This window comes from Centruroides sculpturatus, unplaced genomic scaffold, assembly GCF_000671375.1.
Source record: "Centruroides sculpturatus isolate CEXI.00-Female unplaced genomic scaffold, Cexi_2.0 scaffold813, whole genome shotgun sequence".
In the NCBI taxonomy this organism is placed as follows: Eukaryota; Metazoa; Arthropoda; class Arachnida; order Scorpiones; family Buthidae; genus Centruroides; species Centruroides sculpturatus.
The window spans coordinates 71,142-92,566 of NW_019385070.1; the positions used below are offsets into that span (position 1 = coordinate 71,142).

A 21,425-nucleotide genomic window follows, 5' to 3' on the forward strand; every position below is an offset into this window, starting at 1 on the left:
TCCTATGATTACAATACTATTTTTCATATGGCAGTGAACATATTTCACAATCATCTTAATTTGGGATATTGCAAAACAGCTAACAACCACAAACTATAGATTAACAATTATTAACTCACAAAATAAATATATATGGATTTTTCCCAAAAATTCAGGATAATGTTGTAATTGTATTTATTACATCAGTATTTAAACAAATACAGTAGAGCATCGATTATCCGAATATTGATCAACCGACATGTCAATTAACTGAAAGCTTTTCAGTTGACAAATTTAAATTACCACTAATGCTGTGGCGCTGCAATCTTTGACTATGTCTTGTACTCCAATATTATTTTTGTTGGTGTGCATGTTTTAGCTGGCAGCACTGGCGTGACTATGAGAGGGTATTTAAGGACATGCCAAGATTTGAATGAATTTCAACATAGGATAGGTTAATATATTTTTTCATACATAATCGGTTATCTGAAAAATTGATTTTCCAAACAACCCCAGTTCCCAATTGATTCAGATAATCCATGCTCTACTGTACATCTCTCAATCAAAACAGACTGCACTCCCATTAATCCAAACCTGCCTTAATCTGAACTAATTTTATTAATTTTTTTTTACTATTTTGCCAAGTTAATAAATTTGATTTTGAGTTATTTTAATTAGTAAAATAATTACTATGAATAAAATATACTGTATAACATATGAAATAAAACAGTCAAACTTCCTTAAAAAAAAAATGCATTAAATTTGTTTTTGTAATAATTTTAAACAAAACAATAAAAACTATTTCTAGTAGTTGCAACACAGCACACGAAGTAAACAAAAACAAAAAAAAAAATTTTTTGCATTCTGATTTCTTCATTTTTGCATTTTTAAACAATGGTATGTACTACACATTTTAGAACATGCTGTACTTGGTATATACAATTAAAATTCTTTAAAGTTTTATATGTATAATAATAAATGCATTTATTTGTGGTTCTTTTTTTTACATTCTTTTCTTTATATAATATTATATATAATTTATATAATATTCTAATCTCAGCCTCTTCAATTCTAACAACTTACAATAATTAGTTCAGATCAGCAAGAGTATAGTATATTTTCAAACAGTTAAGAAAACTTCAGTTTTTTGTTTTTTTACTTTCCATTCTATGGGCACTAAGAGAGCCTTTCTTCTAACCACAATGGAGACACCCAGTAGTAAGGGATGGAAACCCAACATGTCTGGAACTTACCATTCCCAAAAAAATTCCTGAAGTTGATTACCCAAATTTGATCCTGGGTCCCCAGAGCTGAAAACTGATGCCTTAACTGCCTCAGTCATCTAGCCATCAGAAAATTCAGTCAAAAGAATCTACCAACTGAATTAAAGGTGCAGTAATTTTATTCTTTAATTTTTGTAATTTGTATATATTAAAAAAAAAAAAAACAATGTGCATTTCAGAAATATAATTATTTATCTTTTAGCAGCCTAAAGAAAAAATTCCTGCAATGATTAAGAACTATAAAATAACTGTAATGCTAGGTACAGATAATAAAAGTTATCCTGAAAAATGAAATAACTTATAAATTATGAAAACAGTTGCAGCTTATGTAAGGATATTATGGTAAAATTCTTCAACTCAAAATCACCATGTGAGAGAAACCTCACATTGTGTCACCCCTACTGGTTTTGGGATGCTCTATGACTAATTTAAACTATAATGATATCTTTCATAGAATTTATCCCCATATGAAGAGGAGTTGGGAATACATTATGTCCAAACCAATGAATAGTCCATTACTACCTATATGTCAGTGCAATTATATTTAGTTATCCTTCCTGATGTAACCCAAAGTTGACTAATGGCACAGACTCATCATACCTTGTAGATTAAGTGATGAAATCAAGTCAGAGATCAAGTTCAAAATTATATGTTTCATTAGTATTGGAAATGAATGTATTTAGTTATTACATAGCAGATGTAAGATATAGTCTAGTGCAATGCTTGTGTCTATATCCTGTATAAATGGTGTCACAAACTTCTGCAAACATTTTGAAGCAATATGATAGAAAAAGGAATGGACCTAAGATGACACAGTTTACAGCAATAAAAGGACAACTCAAATAGTTTTTGAGGTTAAGTAACCACAAGACAATCCAAAACCAAAATGATGACATTGCAGGAAAAGGCACAGTGTAAGATATGGCTGTCCAAGACAAAATCAGTGACTGTCATCTAGAAACAATACAAGACAGAATATGGAAAAAAATGATCCTTCACACATTACCTCCATTAAGAAATGTGTGTGAAATTTTAAAAAGACAGGTTTTGTAACTGACTGCCTCACAGTGGCCTACTATCTATGTTGTTTGAGACTGTAGAGTAAGTGCATGAAGCTTACCAATGCAGCACTGGGATAATCAAGTCAAAATCAACTTGATATGCATCATTAGAATTGCATATTTCAGAAACAACTGTACTGAAAATTCTGCACAAACAACTGAAGTTGTATGCGTACAAATACAAATTTTCCAGACAATTCAGCCAAATGATAAACTATGATAAAGTGAATTTGCACACTTCATGCTTTTATGTACTGATGAGGATAATCAATACCTAACTACAGTTGTTTCTCCACCATTTAGATGAAAGATTACTTCATTAAAGTTAATCAACACAGCATTTGAATAGGGAATCTAAAAATTCTCTCATGGTATATGAATACATTTATATGTTCAAAGGTGAATGTGTGGTGTAGATTGCTTCACAACAAAATCATTGACTTTATTTTCATAAAAACAGCCAATGAAAATGTTTATTTGGATTTAATGGACTGTCTTTTCACAAATTCAGGAATTGTAATCTCATGTCATATTACAACATGATGGTGCCCTCCTCATGGGATTTAGATATTCATGCCAAGTGGAATAAAGTTTTCCCAAACAGATGGACATTTATCCAGGAAAAACATCCCATAGCTAGGCCTATTCCATGGCCAACCCAATTACTGGAAATTACACCTCTGCATCTTTTTTTTGTGAGGTTATGTTAAAGATTTTGTCTACACAACACTAACCCCCAATTTAGTTATTCTGAAAGAAGAAAAAAATTGCTGATGTTATTCTATCATTACAGACATACTCAATAATATACAGAAAGAGATTGAATCAATATTCAAATTCTATTGCAACAGATTGTATCATCTTAGATCAATTACTTTTTCTATTACAGTTGTCCCTTGATAATCCGACAGGTATGGGACCAAAGGTATGTCAGATTACCAAAAGTGTCCGGATTACCAAAAATAATTACATATTTTGCATTGTTTTGCTAGCAGTAACTTACAATACTCTCTACTCCAACTGTTCGAACAGAACTGCTCACATAAAACACACAAAATGTGTGTCATCGTGTAAAAATTGGATGGTGAGATTCACATCGCGACATGCTTCTGTGCAAGCAGACACGTAACGGGGACGGGTACCTTGACGGGAGGTGCGTCGGACTACTGAGCATGTCGGATTAAAAAACATCGGACTATAGAGGGACAACTGTATATTGTTTCAAAATATGTACAGGACTTAATATAAAGGGTTAAAAAAAGGTAATGTGAACTGTGCACACTAATACAGTAAAATCTCGCTATTTTGATATCAAATAATTCAAAGTATTCAAAATCTAGTCCCTGGCCAAGAAAATAGGGTTTTGCATATATTTTAGTTCAGATAATTTGAAACGTGTGTACAATGAAACTCAAACTCATAATTTGGTCCTGTGATCTGCAAAAATAATGTTTAATTCAAAATCTTCCATCATGTTTATAAGAAACTTTCCACACCCAAGTAGCAGTTTTGGTTTCACCAATTATACTGTACATCATTTTGCAATAATTTACACTTTAGTTTTGTTTTGATATAATTAACAATGAGTTAAATTACATTTCACTTTTTATATTATTATTGTTGTTAATATAAAAAGTGAAATGTAATTTAACTCATTTTTAATTATATCAAAACAAAACTAAAATGTAAATTATTGCAAAACAACTATTATAACTATTATTCTGTTAACTATTTTAATAATATGTATTCTACTAAATTAAAAATGTACTTCCCCCTACAAAAGGGAAAATTTCCTTTTGCAAAATAAAGTTTTGATTGATTATAATTAATTATACATTGATTTATTAGACATCCATTCAAGGTCATTCAGACATTGTACACGTTGCCAACAAAGGAAAAATGTTTTATTTTTATGGAAGAAATCTGTTTTGCATTTAATTATTTTGGACATTTTTCCAAAAATCTATTGTTTCAAAAATTCCACAGTCCATTAAATACACATGCATATTCATGACGAAATATGTACTTATAGATTTAGTCATTAATACAGCTTGATTTCATCAGATCAGATAATTTTTGTAATCTTGAACTTAAGACAAAATTTATAATAATTCTTATTGAATCACTTAAGCTTCTTTTGTATGTTATTTTCAGATCTTGCTTTAATGAAAACATAACAAACTTACATTCAAATACATGCCAATTTTTTGGAACATGACAGTAATTTACTCTATTTCAAAAACTTACTTATAACTCATACATAAATGAATGGGTAAAATTATATAAGATAATGTCATAATTTTATTCAAGGATTACAAAACCTTCAAATTATCTGAAGTTTTTTCCAAATCAAAGTTGTATGTTTTTGGTCCTTCAAGTTTCAAAATATTGAGGTTTTACTGTACCTTTTTTAACCTTGAAAACTGTGCAACTTTAGAAAATCAATACATTGATTTTGTAAACTTGTAGTGCAGTTGAAAATTAGTATTATAAGCTAGCTGAAATGAATTATACTTTGATATGCTTTTAATAAAAATTATTAATAAATACAACTTTACAAAAACTTCATATTTAAATTCTGTTATTTTATTAAAAATATTTTAAAACTATCTGTCAAAAAAAATTTATAATGCAATGAATTAATAATAAATCTAAAAATCAGTTCTATTCAAACTTTTTGCACTTAAATTTGTATGAATAGTGCTATATTTGTTTTTTAAAAATAATTGCATTAATTAATTCTTAAACATTTTAAAATATTGTGACAGTTCTAAAAATAAAATATTAAAAAAAGCATTGACAAACTTAAATAATACAGTAGTGTTACTTAACATGCATAACAAACATGCAAACTTTATCACAATTTATATCAATTCTTGTTTAACAAGTTAATATATTCATAAATTTATTTTCAGCTGTCTGTAATGCTTACTCCACACACATTATGCTTTCTACTACCAAAGTAACAAGCAATGTGCAGCCAATTAATTATTATTTCATATTTCATCCATCTCAATACTAAAAGAAAGTAGATCACAGACATAAACCCTAAAAAAAATAATGGAAATTATAGCATTTGAACATTCAATATTTTGCAAAATTAATGCACTTTTAATTATTATGCATGATAACAAAATAAATAAAAAATCTCTGATATTGGCACATATACAAACAAGTCTAATATATTATTTAATCAATAGTTTTAATACATATATTTTTTTAATTTTATTAAATCTGTATCTAGATTAGGATTGAATTTGAATTTATCAAGTAACTCTTTTACATTAATAAGCTTCATTCTGTTTAACTTCAATTTCTGATGTATTTCAAACAGAACATTTTGAAAAGTCAACTTGCTTAAAATTATTAAAAAAAAAAAAAAAAAAAAATCAATTTTTAAACTGTTATTAGTAACTTTCATATTAACTACTCAGTTTTTGAAATATAATCCTCAATAATTGCTTTATCAAAATCCAGTATTAAGATAAACAGATCACAATCACAATCCAAATTGTTTTGGACAATCAAAAGCCCAACTGTATAAATATACAAAATATTAATTGTATAGAACAAATAATTAATGCATTGCATTCTTAATTTGGATTTAAAACGTTATTAAAATATGTAATTCAATAATTCTTCTGAAAATCTATTGTCTAAACAGGTTATCTCTGAATTGTTCAGTTTGTTCTGAATTGATCTGTTGTTTCTAATACTTCTACATGAAATGCTAATAATTGTTCCATATGGAGTTGTTCTATATTTGAATCATTTTATGAATATTTTGATCAGACACACACAGATTTTACTACATTATTTTGGTCAATCTGTTTTTTCAAATCAGAAAAACAGATTGTAAAGGAATGTATACAGATTCAACTTTCTTCTTCAGTTTGTTAATAATGTGATCCTGCTTAGATAGTCAATCATTTAGTAAGTGAACAGATATATGATTTACTAGATACAAGAGGGAAAAATGTAAATGATTAAAACAGATTTCTATTAATTTTATTAAATTTATGGCTTCTCATTTTACATTTTATAATTTTCTATTATATACAATATAATTTCCATTCAGCAATCCAATTAAAATTTTCTTCTCTCATTCATTTAACATAAAATTATCATCATAACAGTTTAACAATATTTTATTGAGTGTTTTATTTGTAATAATAAATTTTTCTTTATACAGCTTCATAGTTTAATATAAATTAGTATTTCTTTTTTATAATTTATTATAAATATCTTTACATTAGATAATAATCATATGAATTGTGATTTAGACTTGTTCTCACATGCAAATTTGTGACTTCAGAAGCATGATATGATGCTGTGTCTTAACTGAAATAACATACTTTTAACAATTTTCTTAAATTTAACATCACAGAGGGTTTACTGTAACATTTCAAAACATTCACTCACAGAACAGTTTGGATTCTCGAGCAATAAAGTGGGGGAAAAACAAATGAAAATAACCTTCAATGAAAGGATTTATTTGAAACTAGAAATTATGGAACAATCTCACCTTTCAATCTTTATAAAAAACAAAACTTTAATTAAACTATCAAACTTTTCTCTAGAAAGAACAATATACAGAACAGTCTCTTTAAATTTTACAATTCTAAAAAACATGATGAAAAAATATAATCAAAACATTACCATTTATTTTATAGTTCATAGTTCTCTATAAACAAAGATTGAAAAAAGAAAAAGAAAAATAATAACAACAAAATCAGTACTGTTTACATAAAGTATGATATTGTTTAATCTAATTCACAAAGTAATAAAAATATCTGATCATTACTGAAAAAAACAAAAACAAAAAAACAAAAAAAATTCATATATATATATATTATATTATATACCAAAAATGAGTTGGCTTTTCAAAATTTAGTTACTTCATGTTTGTCCATCTTAATTGAGAAACTAAATCTAACTTTTACTAATTCATCCAACCCTAATCAACAGAAAATTTATTAAAACAATTAAAACAGTCTTACCTGTTGAAGACTAGCACTATAATAATCAATATTTGTAATATTTTGTTGAGAAGGTATTTCAGTAGTATTTGTTTCTATACAATCAACTAACGGTGACTTTTCTTCCACATTTGGTTTTTCTGGATTCCATTGTGAATAGTTAATTTGATATTGTTGTTCATTATTTATTTGATGGGCATTATAATCTACAATGTAGAATAAATCATCAGAAAATCTAGTATTATTTATTTATTTTTAAAATCATTCTTAAGCAGGCATTTTACACTTAAATTACATTACATATAAACTCTTTTTCAATTATATTAGAAACTTATTCAGCAAAGTACTCATAATATTAAAAAATTATATACAAAATATTGTTATATATTTTGGAAACCAACAGGATTTAATTATTTGTAGAAAATAAAACCATATATGATATGGTTATTTTTCAGATTTGATAACCTATATCATATAACACTGCATATACCAGGGGTGGGAAAGCAAGAGTTCAGTGGGAGCCGAAATGTAGGGTTTGCAAAATGCATGGGAACTGCAATCCTGTACTTTTTAATTTCTGTACTGCAGTTCTGTAATGCAATTTTATTATATAATATAAAACAAATATTGAATTTTTTTAATAAACATATTTTCACAAAATTGTCGAAATAAAATTGTAAAAATAACAATAAAAAGCAGAAATTAACACTTTCAGCAAGAGCCGTGTGTAACTCAAAAAGAGCCGCATTTGCCCATGTCTGGCATATACAATGTCATCTAGAGCAATAAGTTTACAAGAAATAACTATTAGTTTTAGAAATATGCAAATTTAATATTATAAAACATTTTCAAAATTTTTGTATTTAGCTTACAAGAAAAAAATGCTACAGTTTTACAATACTTAATATAACTATTTAAAATATTTGATTTAAGAAACTTAAAATTTTATTCTTAGCAAGAAAAATAATTATTTTATTGGTAAAATTATTATTATCTAAAAAATTCACAGTATGATGCAACTCTTCTAGCAATCTTATATCCTCCCCCTATCCTCACACAATCTTTTAATTTATTTTAAGAATTACCTGCTATAACTTCTCATTATTTTTCTAATCTAAAACAGTAGATCATTCTATTATACTTACTCTTTAATGCTAGTGTGAGATCAGTGGTTTAATTAGATTAATTACTATAAAATATAACAAAATATTTTATTTCTTTGATAAAAATTTTAACAAAAAGGATGTTGAAAAAGGAGGAAACGAACTTCCTTTCTAGACTGACTAAAGTTTAACTCAATGTCCTATGACAATGAGTCAGTTACTCAGCTGTCCCTATAAAAAGGGGTAGATTTCCTGCCTTTTCATGCAGTTCACTGAAGATAGAATGTGCCACATATAACTTGCGCAGCAGTGATGAAGAGATACCCTAGAAAGGACAGCCACATAAGAAGTCGGCAATACTTTATAATGCACACATAGAAGTTATGCTCAAGATTCACATTTTCACCTTGATCTCCTCCACCTCCGTGAAAGTAGTATAAATGTAGAGTTATGTAAACTCTCTCTCACGCGCATAGATTAGACATTAGCATATATTTAATCTCTCGGTATTTTGTAATTTCATTATAATTGTTTCATTTGACTTTTAATAAATATTGTTGTTGCTTTTATATTGGTCTGGTTAATTAGTTTCTTAGTCTCCACTCATTAGAGAAGTAGGCTCTCCTATTTAAATTTATTTAATAATATTTAAATGTGCATTAATCTGCTAAAAATAGATTAACTGGTGTCAGTCCTGACATAGGAGACTGTGATTTTACGATTGTTTAGTCTCCGCATCTTTTCAACACTCATAGAAAAGCCATCCTTCAATGCAGTGAGCAGATCCTCCCAATCTGACGACAAGAGAGCAATATCCCTTGAACATATTCTCACACTAGTATCAAAAAGCATGAATCTTAATATCAACTTTTGTCCATATTCACTTTTGTCCATATTCACTTTTGTCCATATTCAATAAAATAACTTAAATTTCATTCTTCTAATTTTATAATTAAAAGAATTCTTATTATTTCTTAATTTGAAATAAATTATAGTTCCTCTTAAAAATTATTCATTTTCTTGTTCTTTTTGATACCATCATTGAAAACTCATACTGAAGAATTATAAACGAATAATGGTCACTTTTAAATGTTATATGATTATACATCATATAGTTGTATTGATAGATTTTAGTTTTGTAGATGTTATATTAAGATTTTAAATATGCTTAACAAAAAATACTAAGATTATGAGGATTCTAATAAATAAAAATTGTGGAAGTGTCAAAACCATACTTTTCCATTTTCATAATTTGCTACAACTTTTAAGTTTTCTTAGAAAAGTGTCCATCTCTACACAATATTTTTGATCTATTTTATTAAAATATTTTGTCATAACATGCTTAAATATGACTACTTATTAATATAATAGTTTATGTCATAATTTTAACTTATGATAAAAAATAATTTACCAAACATTCTAATTAGATCTTTGATAGACTTTTTTAGTATTATTTGTTAANCATTTTAAACCATATTGTCATTATATATTTTGACAGCTGACATTTCAAGGCTTATTTGTAAAAAATTTTGTTTGATTCTGTGCAATTGTTTTTTTTTTGGTGTCCCATCAAATATGGAAAATCGAAAGCAGCATTTTCGGCATATTTTGCAAAGATCAAAACTTTTATGAATGTGGATAGTTTATGTCATAATTTTAACTTATGATAAAAAATAATTTACCAAACATTCTAATTAGATCTTTGATAGACTTTTTTAGTATTATTTGTTAAAATTGTTACTAATTCTTACTCTTTTAACAAAGGTCAACTACTCAAATTTCTAAAACCTGATACCTCAGACTAATATGAAGTGAAAGTTGTTTGAGTTTATGAAAATCCAAGCTAGTGAAGTGTTTTCTCCAACATGAATATACAATAGAGTATTTATTATGATCAGCTCTACACAAGTTTTACTGAGTTGAGGTTATACTGCTAAATTTATTGTTACAGGAAATGATCTAAAAAATTTCATGACTACAAAATAGGGCCATATACAGTCTTTAGTAGCTTATTGACTACAGTAACATAATGCACAGGATCATAAAGACTTCTGGATATTGAAAACACTCGTTAATTATAATTTTTTTATTGTCAAGAAGTTTTAAATTACTATTTTTTAAAAATTTGTCCAGTTTATGTGAAGTCCGAGTTATTGAGAGTTTACTGTATTTTTAAAACTATCTTACCCTGAATATTAGTAGAAGTTTGAAGTTCAAATTGATTATTTTCTTTTCTCCACATCTGATATTGTTGTTGTGAAAAATTTTGAGTTTCAGAAAATGGACTAGAAATTTGTTCTGCTTCTATAAAAAGCAAATTTATATAAGTATTATTTTTTTTAACTAAGTTATTAGTGTGTTTTATTAACTTTAAAAGTTTATAAAGTTAGTAATACACTAACCTGAATTATTCTTTACAAACTGAGACGTATCAACTGATGAATCAACAACATTTGAAATGTTATTAGCATTGTTCACATTAGAATTTAATGAATAATCATCCTATAATATTAAATTCTTGGTATTATAAAAACAAATAATAATAATAATAATAATAATAATACTTTTTTTTTGGAAAATACTCACTGTATAACTACATAACTTCTTTAAATTAATTAACCAAATTGGATCACCTAGTTCTTCTAATTCACCTTGACCTTGGGTGAAGTGAGGATCATGATATTTTAATTTATCAGCTAACTGGAAAATAATTTCATGTATTAAAATAAAATTTTTTTTAAAAAGTACATTAGAAGATTCCAAATGCATGGTTTAAATCGAATGTGTAGTTTTTACAGAAAGATCGAACAGATGTGAAAAATGTTATAATTTAACTTGTACATAATTTATTTATTTATATTTTTTTAGATATACATGTTAAAATTATAACAACATTTATGTGACATCTGTTTGACTTTCTGTAAAAACTACATGCTAAGATTTAAACTGCACATTTGGAATCTTTTAACATACTTTTTAAAAAATTGTAATTCAAATGTTATATATGCTCAACCTGAAGATGACATTTTGAAACATCGAAAGTACTTGTTTGTAATTTAAAACTTTTCAAACTAAACAACTTTAATGCCAAAAGACAGTTTGGTTTATTCTTAATTATATTTTTAAAAACAGTTACTCATATTTAAATATTTGACACACACTGTAAGGAATAGTATTATACAAAGCTGTTACTTTGTTAATGCCTGGACATATTGTAATAATTTTGATTCCTATGGATTTATGGATGATAAAATAAACCAGGGGTTGCCAACAGTTTTTGCCAATGGGCCAAATTGGAAAGAGAACTTTTTTCACGGGCCGAACCACAGGCTGTCCTAGGAAGATTTTGAGGTGGTGCGAGATCTCATTGTGGTGTCATCCCATAGAGACTAAATTGTACATAGAGATTACAGATACATTTTTCACATTATCATGCTTTATCAACATTCTATGCTGTACTTAAGAGATTTGTAATGGAGGATTAACTCCAAATGCACAGTGAGTTGTTGACTTTGTTGTTTAGGTGTCAGAATTTTTCATTGAGCTATTCAAATTTCAGTAGTTAATGTTGAAAGATTAATTGCGGGCCACATAAATTCATTAGATGGGCTGTATGTTACCATGCTTGAAATAGACATTTAGATGAAAGCATTTAGTTTCTTGCCATTAGCTCAAGTTCATGAAAGAAAGCTTATATACTGCAGATGACAGGACTGGAAAACAATAATATACAGTAAGTAAATAAACCTGATACATTTTTCTCAAACTATTGGGTTGTTTGGAAAGTAATTTCATTTCTTTACCACCAGAGGAATTAGTTGTATTTTTACCTGCCAATTTCATTTTAAACCATATTGTCATTATATATTTTGACAGCTGACATTTCAAGGCTTATTTGTAAAAAATTTTGTTTGATTCTGTGCAATTGTTTTTTTCTGTCCCATCAAATATTGAAAATTGAAAGCTGCATTTTTAGCATATTTTACTTTTTTATTACCAAAAAGGTAAAAATGCTATTTAAGCAAAAAAAAATTGTGTGACGTATATGACAGTGACAGTGTCATGACTAGTTCGCAAAATTTTTTCTGGCAGTTTTGATATTGAAGATGCACCACATTCTGGAAGGCCAGTTGAAGCTCATGAAACAAAATAGGTATTAATTGAAGCAAGCTGCCGAATAACAACTTGAGAAATCACTAAGAGATAAAATTTGTCGAATTCAACCATTTATGATCACTTGAAATGTCTTGGTTTAGTTTCATTTGTGANGATGTGTTGATAGAATGACAGTGCCAAAATCGATTCACAAAATTTTGTCTTGGCAATTTCAATATTAAAGATGAACCACGTTCTGGAAGGCCAGTTGAAGCTAAAGAAGACAAAATAAAGGTATTGATTGAAGCAAACGTATAACAACATGAGAAATTGCTAAGAGATTAAATTCAACCATTTTATGATCAACTTGGTTTTCATTTCAAAGCTCGATATATGGATTACACACATTCTTAAAGAAAGAGATTCTCTCTTTGCTGGGATTTTAAACTGTCCTACGTTGTTCCCGAAAATATTCATGTTGACCTCATTGACCTGCGTGGGCGATCCCGAATATTTTCGTGTTTACATCAGAACGTTTCTGATACTAGATGTCACTGTGTCACGATTTTTATATTAAAACGAACTTTTAAAATATAATTTTTTTGTTTCTATATTATTTAATATATTTTTTTTGTTTGTGAAACATAAAAAAAATAATTTTTTAAGATACAGTAAACATGATTATTATTTTAAAAAAAAAATTAGGCTTAACATTGACGAAAATTCAACATGGCGTCACAGGCAACGAATAAAAATTTCAACATCGAATACATTAAAGGAATTTCTTTTTTTCAAGCTTCTACCGGACAATTCCACAATTGATTCGGAAGTGTACTGCTGTCAATTGGATAAATTGAGTGATACTATCAAACAAAAAAGGCCAAAATTGATCAACAGAAAAGGTGAAGTGTCTCCATGATAATGCCAGATCTCACACAAGTTTGGTAACTGGTCAGAAACTGTTACAGCTTGGATGGAATGAGCTACCACACCCACCATATTTGCCAGATTTGGCACCCTCCGATTATTACTTTTTCTGGTCTTTACAAAAGCTTTTAAATGGTAAAATGTTTACTTCAAATGAGGATGTCAAAAATCACTTGGATCAGTTTTTTGTAAGCAAAAAGCAAAACTTTTATGAATGTGGAGTCATGATAGTACCAGAAAGATGCAACAGGTATTTGACCAAAATGGTCAAGAATTCTTATTATTTCTTAATTTGAAATAAATTATAGTTCCTCTTAAAAATTATTCATTTTCTTGTTCTTTTTGATACCATCATTGAAAACTCATACTGAAGAATTATAAACGAATAATGGTCACTTTTAAATGTTATATGATTATACATCATATAGTTGTATTGATAGATTTTAGTTTTGTAGATGTTATATTAAGATTTTAAATATGCTTAACAAAAAATACTAAGATTATGAGGATTCTAATAAATAAAAATTGTGGAAGTGTCAAAACCATACTTTTCCATTTTCATAATTTGCTACAACTTTTAAGTTTTCTTAGAAAAGTGTCCATCTCTACACAATATTTTTGATCTATTTTATTAAAATATTTTGTCATAACATGCTTAAATATGACTACTTATTAATATAATAGTTTATGTCATAATTTTAACTTATGATAAAAAATAATTTACCAAACATTCTAATTAGATCTTTGATAGACTTTTTTAGTATTATTTGTTAAAATTGTTACTAATTCTTACTCTTTTAACAAAGGTCAACTACTCAAATTTCTAAAACCTGATACCTCAGACTAATATGAAGTGAAAGTTGTTTGAGTTTATGAAAATCCAAGCTAGTGAAGTGTTTTCTCCAACATGAATATACAATAGAGTATTTATTATGATCAGCTCTACACAAGTTTTACTGAGTTGAGGTTATACTGCTAAATTTATTGTTACAGGAAATGATCTAAAAAATTTCATGACTACAAAATAGGGCCATATACAGTCTTTAGTAGCTTATTGACTACAGTAACATAATGCACAGGATCATAAAGACTTCTGGATATTGAAAACACTCGTTAATTATAATTTTTTTATTGTCAAGAAGTTTTAAATTACTATTTTTTAAAAATTTGTCCAGTTTATGTGAAGTCCGAGTTATTGAGAGTTTACTGTATTTTTAAAACTATCTTACCCTGAATATTAGTAGAAGTTTGAAGTTCAAATTGATTATTTTCTTTTCTCCACATCTGATATTGTTGTTGTGAAAAATTTTGAGTTTCAGAAAATGGACTAGAAATTTGTTCTGCTTCTATAAAAAGCAAATTTATATAAGTATTATTTTTTTTAACTAAGTTATTAGTGTGTTTTATTAACTTTAAAAGTTTATAAAGTTAGTAATACACTAACCTGAATTATTCTTTACAAACTGAGACGTATCAACTGATGAATCAACAACATTTGAAATGTTATTAGCATTGTTCACATTAGAATTTAATGAATAATCATCCTATAATATTAAATTCTTGGTATTATAAAAACAAATAATAATAATAATAATAATAATAATACTTTTTTTTTGGAAAATACTCACTGTATAACTACATAACTTCTTTAAATTAATTAACCAAATTGGATCACCTAGTTCTTCTAATTCACCTTGACCTTGGGTGAAGTGAGGATCATGATATTTTAATTTATCAGCTAACTGGAAAATAATTTCATGTATTAAAATAAAATTTTTTTTAAAAAGTACATTAGAAGATTCCAAATGCATGGTTTAAATCGAATGTGTAGTTTTTACAGAAAGATCGAACAGATGTGAAAAATGTTATAATTTAACTTGTACATAATTTATTTATTTATATTTTTTTAGATATACATGTTAAAATTATAACAACATTTATGTGACATCTGTTTGACTTTCTGTAAAAACTACATGCTAAGATTTAAACTGCACATTTGGAATCTTTTAACATACTTTTTAAAAAATTGTAATTCAAATGTTATATATGCTCAACCTGAAGATGACATTTTGAAACATCGAAAGTACTTGTTTGTAATTTAAAACTTTTCAAACTAAACAACTTTAATGCCAAAAGACAGTTTGGTTTATTCTTAATTATATTTTTAAAAACAGTTACTCATATTTAAATATTTGACACACACTGTAAGGAATAGTATTATACAAAGCTGTTACTTTGTTAATGCCTGGACATATTGTAATAATTTTGATTCCTATGGATTTATGGATGATAAAATAAACCAGGGGTTGCCAACAGTTTTTGCCAATGGGCCAAATTGGAAAGAGAACTTTTTTCACGGGCCGAACCACAGGCTGTCCTAGGAAGATTTTGAGGTGGTGCGAGATCTCATTGTGGTGTCATCCCATAGAGACTAAATTGTACATAGAGATTACAGATACATTTTTCACATTATCATGCTTTATCAACATTCTATGCTGTACTTAAGAGATTTGTAATGGAGGATTAACTCCAAATGCACAGTGAGTTGTTGACTTTGTTGTTTAGGTGTCAGAATTTTTCATTGAGCTATTCAAATTTCAGTAGTTAATGTTGAAAGATTAATTGCGGGCCACATAAATTCATTAGATGGGCTGTATGTTACCATGCTTGAAATAGACATTTAGATGAAAGCATTTAGTTTCTTGCCATNAAACTTAAGACAATATATCTTAATATGTTAAAATCTAAGAAAATAAAATATTTTAAAAATCTTGAACATCGACTAATATTAAATAAAGATAATACTCTGTTTTGGTCAACAGTACATGAACTGCGTAGACAGAATACTGAAAATCAATCGCAAATTGACTTTTTAACCTGGTCACTTTATTATAAAAGAATAACTGCTATAAGTAATATAACCATTATAGAGACGTTGAATCTGGAAAATAAAATTTTAGATCCGATAATTACCTACGACGAATTAGAAACATCAATAAATAAAATGAAAACAAAATCTGCACCAGGTATGGATCTAATTACAGCTAAATTCTTAAAATTATTACCACCATCAGGAAAACAGGTATTGCTTGAATTAATTAATTCATTCTACAATTCAGCAAACTTTCCGGAAAATTGGAATACAGTAAAACTGATAATGATATATAAAAAAGGAGACAGAAAAGATCCAGGAAATTACAGACCAATTGCATTACTACCAACTTTACGAAAATGTTTTACTTCAATTCTGGCACGACGATTCCAATGATGGACTGAAGAACTTAATTTAAACTCAAAATTTCAATTCGCATTTATAAAAACAAAAGGAACAGAAATGGCATTATTCTTCTTATTATCAATAATACAAATTTACTTACAAAAAAAACACAGGAAAATATATTCTGCTTTCATAGATATATCAAAAGCCTTTGATTCAGTACACGTTCCAACTTTGATCAATAAATTGAAAATATGTGGCTCAGGAAAAAAATTTTCAGATTCAATTGCAAAATTATTTTCAAATTACAGAATCAACATTAGTCACGGTAATCAGATATTCCCAGAATTAATTATAAACCGAGGATTACTACAAGGAGAACCACTATCGCCATATTTGTTTAATTTTTATTTGAATGATATCGATAAATTATTTCTACTTGACACTGAAGGTGTTCAAATTTCTGGAAGAAATTATCACTATATATTATATGCAGATGATCTTGTATTACTTGCACCAACAAAAATAGCTTTGCAGCATAAACTAAGTATAATAAACAACTATCTGAATTCCCTGTTTTTAACGATCAATATCTCAAAAACCAAAATAATAATATTTAGAAATAATGTTAAACTTCCAAAACAAGAAAGGTCATACTATTTAAATAATCAACCTCTCACCTTGGTAAATGAAATAAAATATTTAGGAATAACATTTAATTGGAATTGTAATTTTCAACCGCATCTGAAAAATTTAACTAAAAAAATAAATACTTTGACAATACTATTTATTTATGCGCAACTTTAAAAATGATGAATATAAAACTACAAATGAAGCTATTCAACCTTTTAATTATCCCTTCAATATATTATGCAAGCCCTGTTTGGGCAATAGACTTATTATATGATTTAGAAAAATTCCATGTTATTTACTTACGAAAATTATATAAAATAGAAAGGTCAGTTCCTGGTTATGCAATTCCTGCCGAAACTAACAGATTCCAACTATTTCCGTTTTATTTAAAAAGACTAATTAAATTTTATTATAGATTAAAACAATCTAATGATGATAATATAAGATTCTTACATCAAATAATGCTAAATCAAAATTTTAACTTTGATAACAATAAGAATCTATGGCAATATAAATTCAATAAATTATTACAAACTTTTGGTGTATCAAACAGATTATTTGATAGTTCAGACAAATTGGCAAAATGGATACTCTCTAATGATCGAATCAGCGTTTTCTCAATCAATAATAATGGATCAAAACTTATTATATCAGTCTAAATATCATCCATGGTACATCAATATTCTAAACATCCCGTCTACTTCAAACATCATAACTGCTAATATCAATATGAATATTAAAAGATTATTAATGCAATTAAGACTTAATAAATATTCATTGTTTATTAATAATACTTATTTTGATTTTACTAAGGACAGATGTTATTTGTGTAAATCAAGTGACTATTCTTTGAACCATATAATAAGAGACTGTGAAGGACTAAAGAAATATTATCAAAAATATGAAATTAATGAAATACTATATACGAACTATAATCAAGACTTTAGAACTAAATTAAACAATCTAACGTTAAATCAAATGTATAAAATTAATGGTTTTTTTAATCTAGTCACCAAAGAACTAAAAAATATGTAATAAATTGATAAAATTTGTTGTGTTTACTAAATATGTTACTTAAAGTAAAATATTTAAAAAGGAAAATATTGATAAATTTAATACTAAACGATTATTGTAATATTATTGATAATCTTGAATGTTATGTATATCAAATGAAAAAAATAATAACAAATGTATAATAATAACATCATTGAAAAATACCCCCTGTAACAAGGCTTAGCCTTAATGCAAATAAATAAATTAATTTAATTAATATGCCAGCTAATGTACAACTTTCAAAATAGTCTAGTAAAATGCCCTTTATTTTAAACTCCTGCCATTTATATTACAGCAGACTATATCAAAATATTTGTTTGAGAAGTTGAGGATGCTGCTCCAACTATGAACATTATCATCTTTAATAATTATGGATAGTTTTAAATAGACACAAGTCAGAGTTGCCAAATCCTGCAATCTGCTGCTAACTGGGGCAAGTTTGAAGAAAATTTGTAGAAGTTTTTATGTCAATGTCACAACTTATTGTGCTTATTAAAAATATTTATTTCTTATCTACATATTTCTGACATTAAAAGCTAACACCTGTAAATTAAAAATACATCTAAAAAATTGTTGCAACATAATAGTAATTTTTTTTTTTTTTTGCAATTTTTTGATAAGAACTTGCATAAACTTCAACTGATTTATGGCAACATTATCACAAGTATGACAAGCTTGGCACCTTTATAAACAGTTTACAGCAGAAGTGTGAAGAAATTAAACAAGTGTCATATGTTTTTAATTTAGCCTAAATTTTATTAGGAAACTTTATTTCTAAATGCATTTTATATTTGCAAAGTCATAAATGAACATTTGTTGTTATTTTCCATATATAAAATTCTTCTTATATTGGTTTCCTCAAATCTGTTAATTTGAAAATTTGCATTATTATTAGACAGAACACTGAAAAATTAAAACCTAGAAATTTGAAATTTAGAAAGCAAGTGGTTGCCTTAGTTGGATAACATCTAGTTAAAAAATGAGCAATTACTTATTTTGACATCGTCACAATGCTGGCTTTAAGTTTTAATCACATTTTTACTGTATTTAATTTAAAATATATACTCTCCACTTCCAATTAGTAGTGGCTTGCCTCTGTACATCATACTTTTCCTTTAACATTAGAGTTGTGCCAGTCATCTATCTAGCATATTACAGGAAAAATTTCTGAACTGAAACAACATGACTTCCAGTTTGCATTGGAAGTTCTTATATAGTTAATTGGGCCTTTCTGCCCTAAGGTTTCCATATCTAGTCTCGTCTTTCATCTATATAATTCCATTCTCGAGATTAAGGAAAGTCAAGATGGACAGGTGGACAGACAGTGGGAAGTTATAGGTCTACAATTTTTTCAAATTGCAGTCCAATAAGAATGTTTTCCAAGTCAAGTGTCTAGACCAGGGTTGTCCAACCTTTTTCCTAATGGGCCAAATTAGAAATTTACATATATTCAGAGGGCCACAAAGGTACCTTATATAAATATATTTTTTTAAAAAGTTCAAAATGTGAATATCAAATTTTAATAGCAAATATATATAATTACAAAAAATACTGTATTATTTATTGACAGTAAAAAAAGAAATTATGCTCACACAAAATAAAAATAAATTCAATGCAATTTTTGACACTGCCTTCCTTTTATAGTATTGTCAACATCTGCTTTTATGGTACTAGTCTTAATTGTAAGAATGTTAGTTAAATAGGAATCACACAACCTATTTCTTTCAACAGTTTTTGTTTTTCATGCACAAAAAGAATTGTTGTGAACAATTCTTTTTGTGCATGAAAAACAAGTGACATAATTGGCGCAAGAAAATTGTTTTCTAGATAAAACAATTTTATTGCGCCAATTATGTCATTACAAGATCAAAGTGTATACAGTTAAACGAGAATAATTTTTACAACATACTTTACCAAAATAAATAAAAATGTACTTTAAAAAATTCGGGGTTCAGTGGGGCGCAGGTTGGACATCCCTGGTCTAGACAATAACAATGAAAGATTAGTATAATAAAATACTAATATAATGTTGAACAATCAAACAAGCAGTTTCAGACGGACAGGATACATTTTGATGATGACTACAACAAAGTTACAACTGACAATAATGTGCAAATGCAATATTATCCTTTGAATAATCACAATGAATCTGTTAGTAAACAGTTTGTATCAGTAAGATAAAACTCCTACAACAGGCACAGAAAATATGATAATTGATATATTAATTATAATAATTTAAACTTACTAAAACAAAGCATTCAACACAAAATTTATCTATCAGACATGATGCATTAATATAAACATTTGATGGTTNGGACCACGTGTATCGACAGAAGGCGAGAAGAGAAAATTTACATACTTAAGTACTAATAGTTCACGAAAATAATAATTTTCGTGAACTATTATTACTTAAGTATGTAAAAATTTATTACATTTCCTGTTGTACGAGGGTTTTATCCAATTCTCAAACCGTATCAGAGTAAATCCGTGCTATAAAAGTACCATGTTATACGAAGGATGGTACCAATTCTCAAACCGTGTTAGAGTGAATCTGTGCTATAGAAATGCTGTGTTATACAGGGGTTACCTGTATGTATGTATAATTTTTATTTTATATATGTCTTATGTCTCAAATATTCAACATTTTGTTGAAATTTCAAGAAACAGATTTACTAAATTCAATATTTAATAATTTCTTTTTTAGTGTAAATTTTATCAAAATTAATTTGTGATTATTTTTTTTATATAGCATATTAAATGTAATTATGATTATTTTCTCATCCTTAACAGATTTTTATTGAGGCTAATGATATCAGGATAAATCAAAAGTTACTGGACACTGACAACACTTTTCTGAAAAAGATCTCTAGCAACTGTCAAAACTGCTGTGAATCCAAATGAGCTGGTATTTGCATCATCATCAAAACATGTACTATTGTTTTATAGAGCTGATAAGTTCATTCCTTTGGTGAATTTTGTTTTCCATAACAAAGAATGACTGACAAAAAACTCATCAGATTCAAGGCATGTTGCATCATTACTGGAGACAATGGTTCAGTGCAAGGGTAGCAGCAGAAAAGATTTGCAAAATTAAA

The 21,425-nt window shown here is 27.4% G+C and overlaps 1 protein-coding gene across 1 annotated transcript in view; it reads right to left on the reverse strand.

Annotated features, from left to right (window-relative positions):
* The window catches only part of LOC111634208 (protein transport protein Sec16A-like), a 101,042-nt gene that overhangs the window by 65,339 nt on the left and 14,278 nt on the right, over positions 1-21,425 (reverse strand). Inside the window, exons 9-12 of the mRNA XM_023378927.1 lie at positions 15,056-15,169; positions 14,872-14,971; positions 14,657-14,773; positions 7,324-7,508 (exon numbers count right to left, since the gene is read on the reverse strand). Coding sequence (XP_023234695.1) covers positions 7,324-7,508; positions 14,657-14,773; positions 14,872-14,971; positions 15,056-15,169 — 516 coding nt within the window. The remainder of the gene's footprint in view (positions 1-7,323; positions 7,509-14,656; positions 14,774-14,871; positions 14,972-15,055; positions 15,170-21,425) is intronic.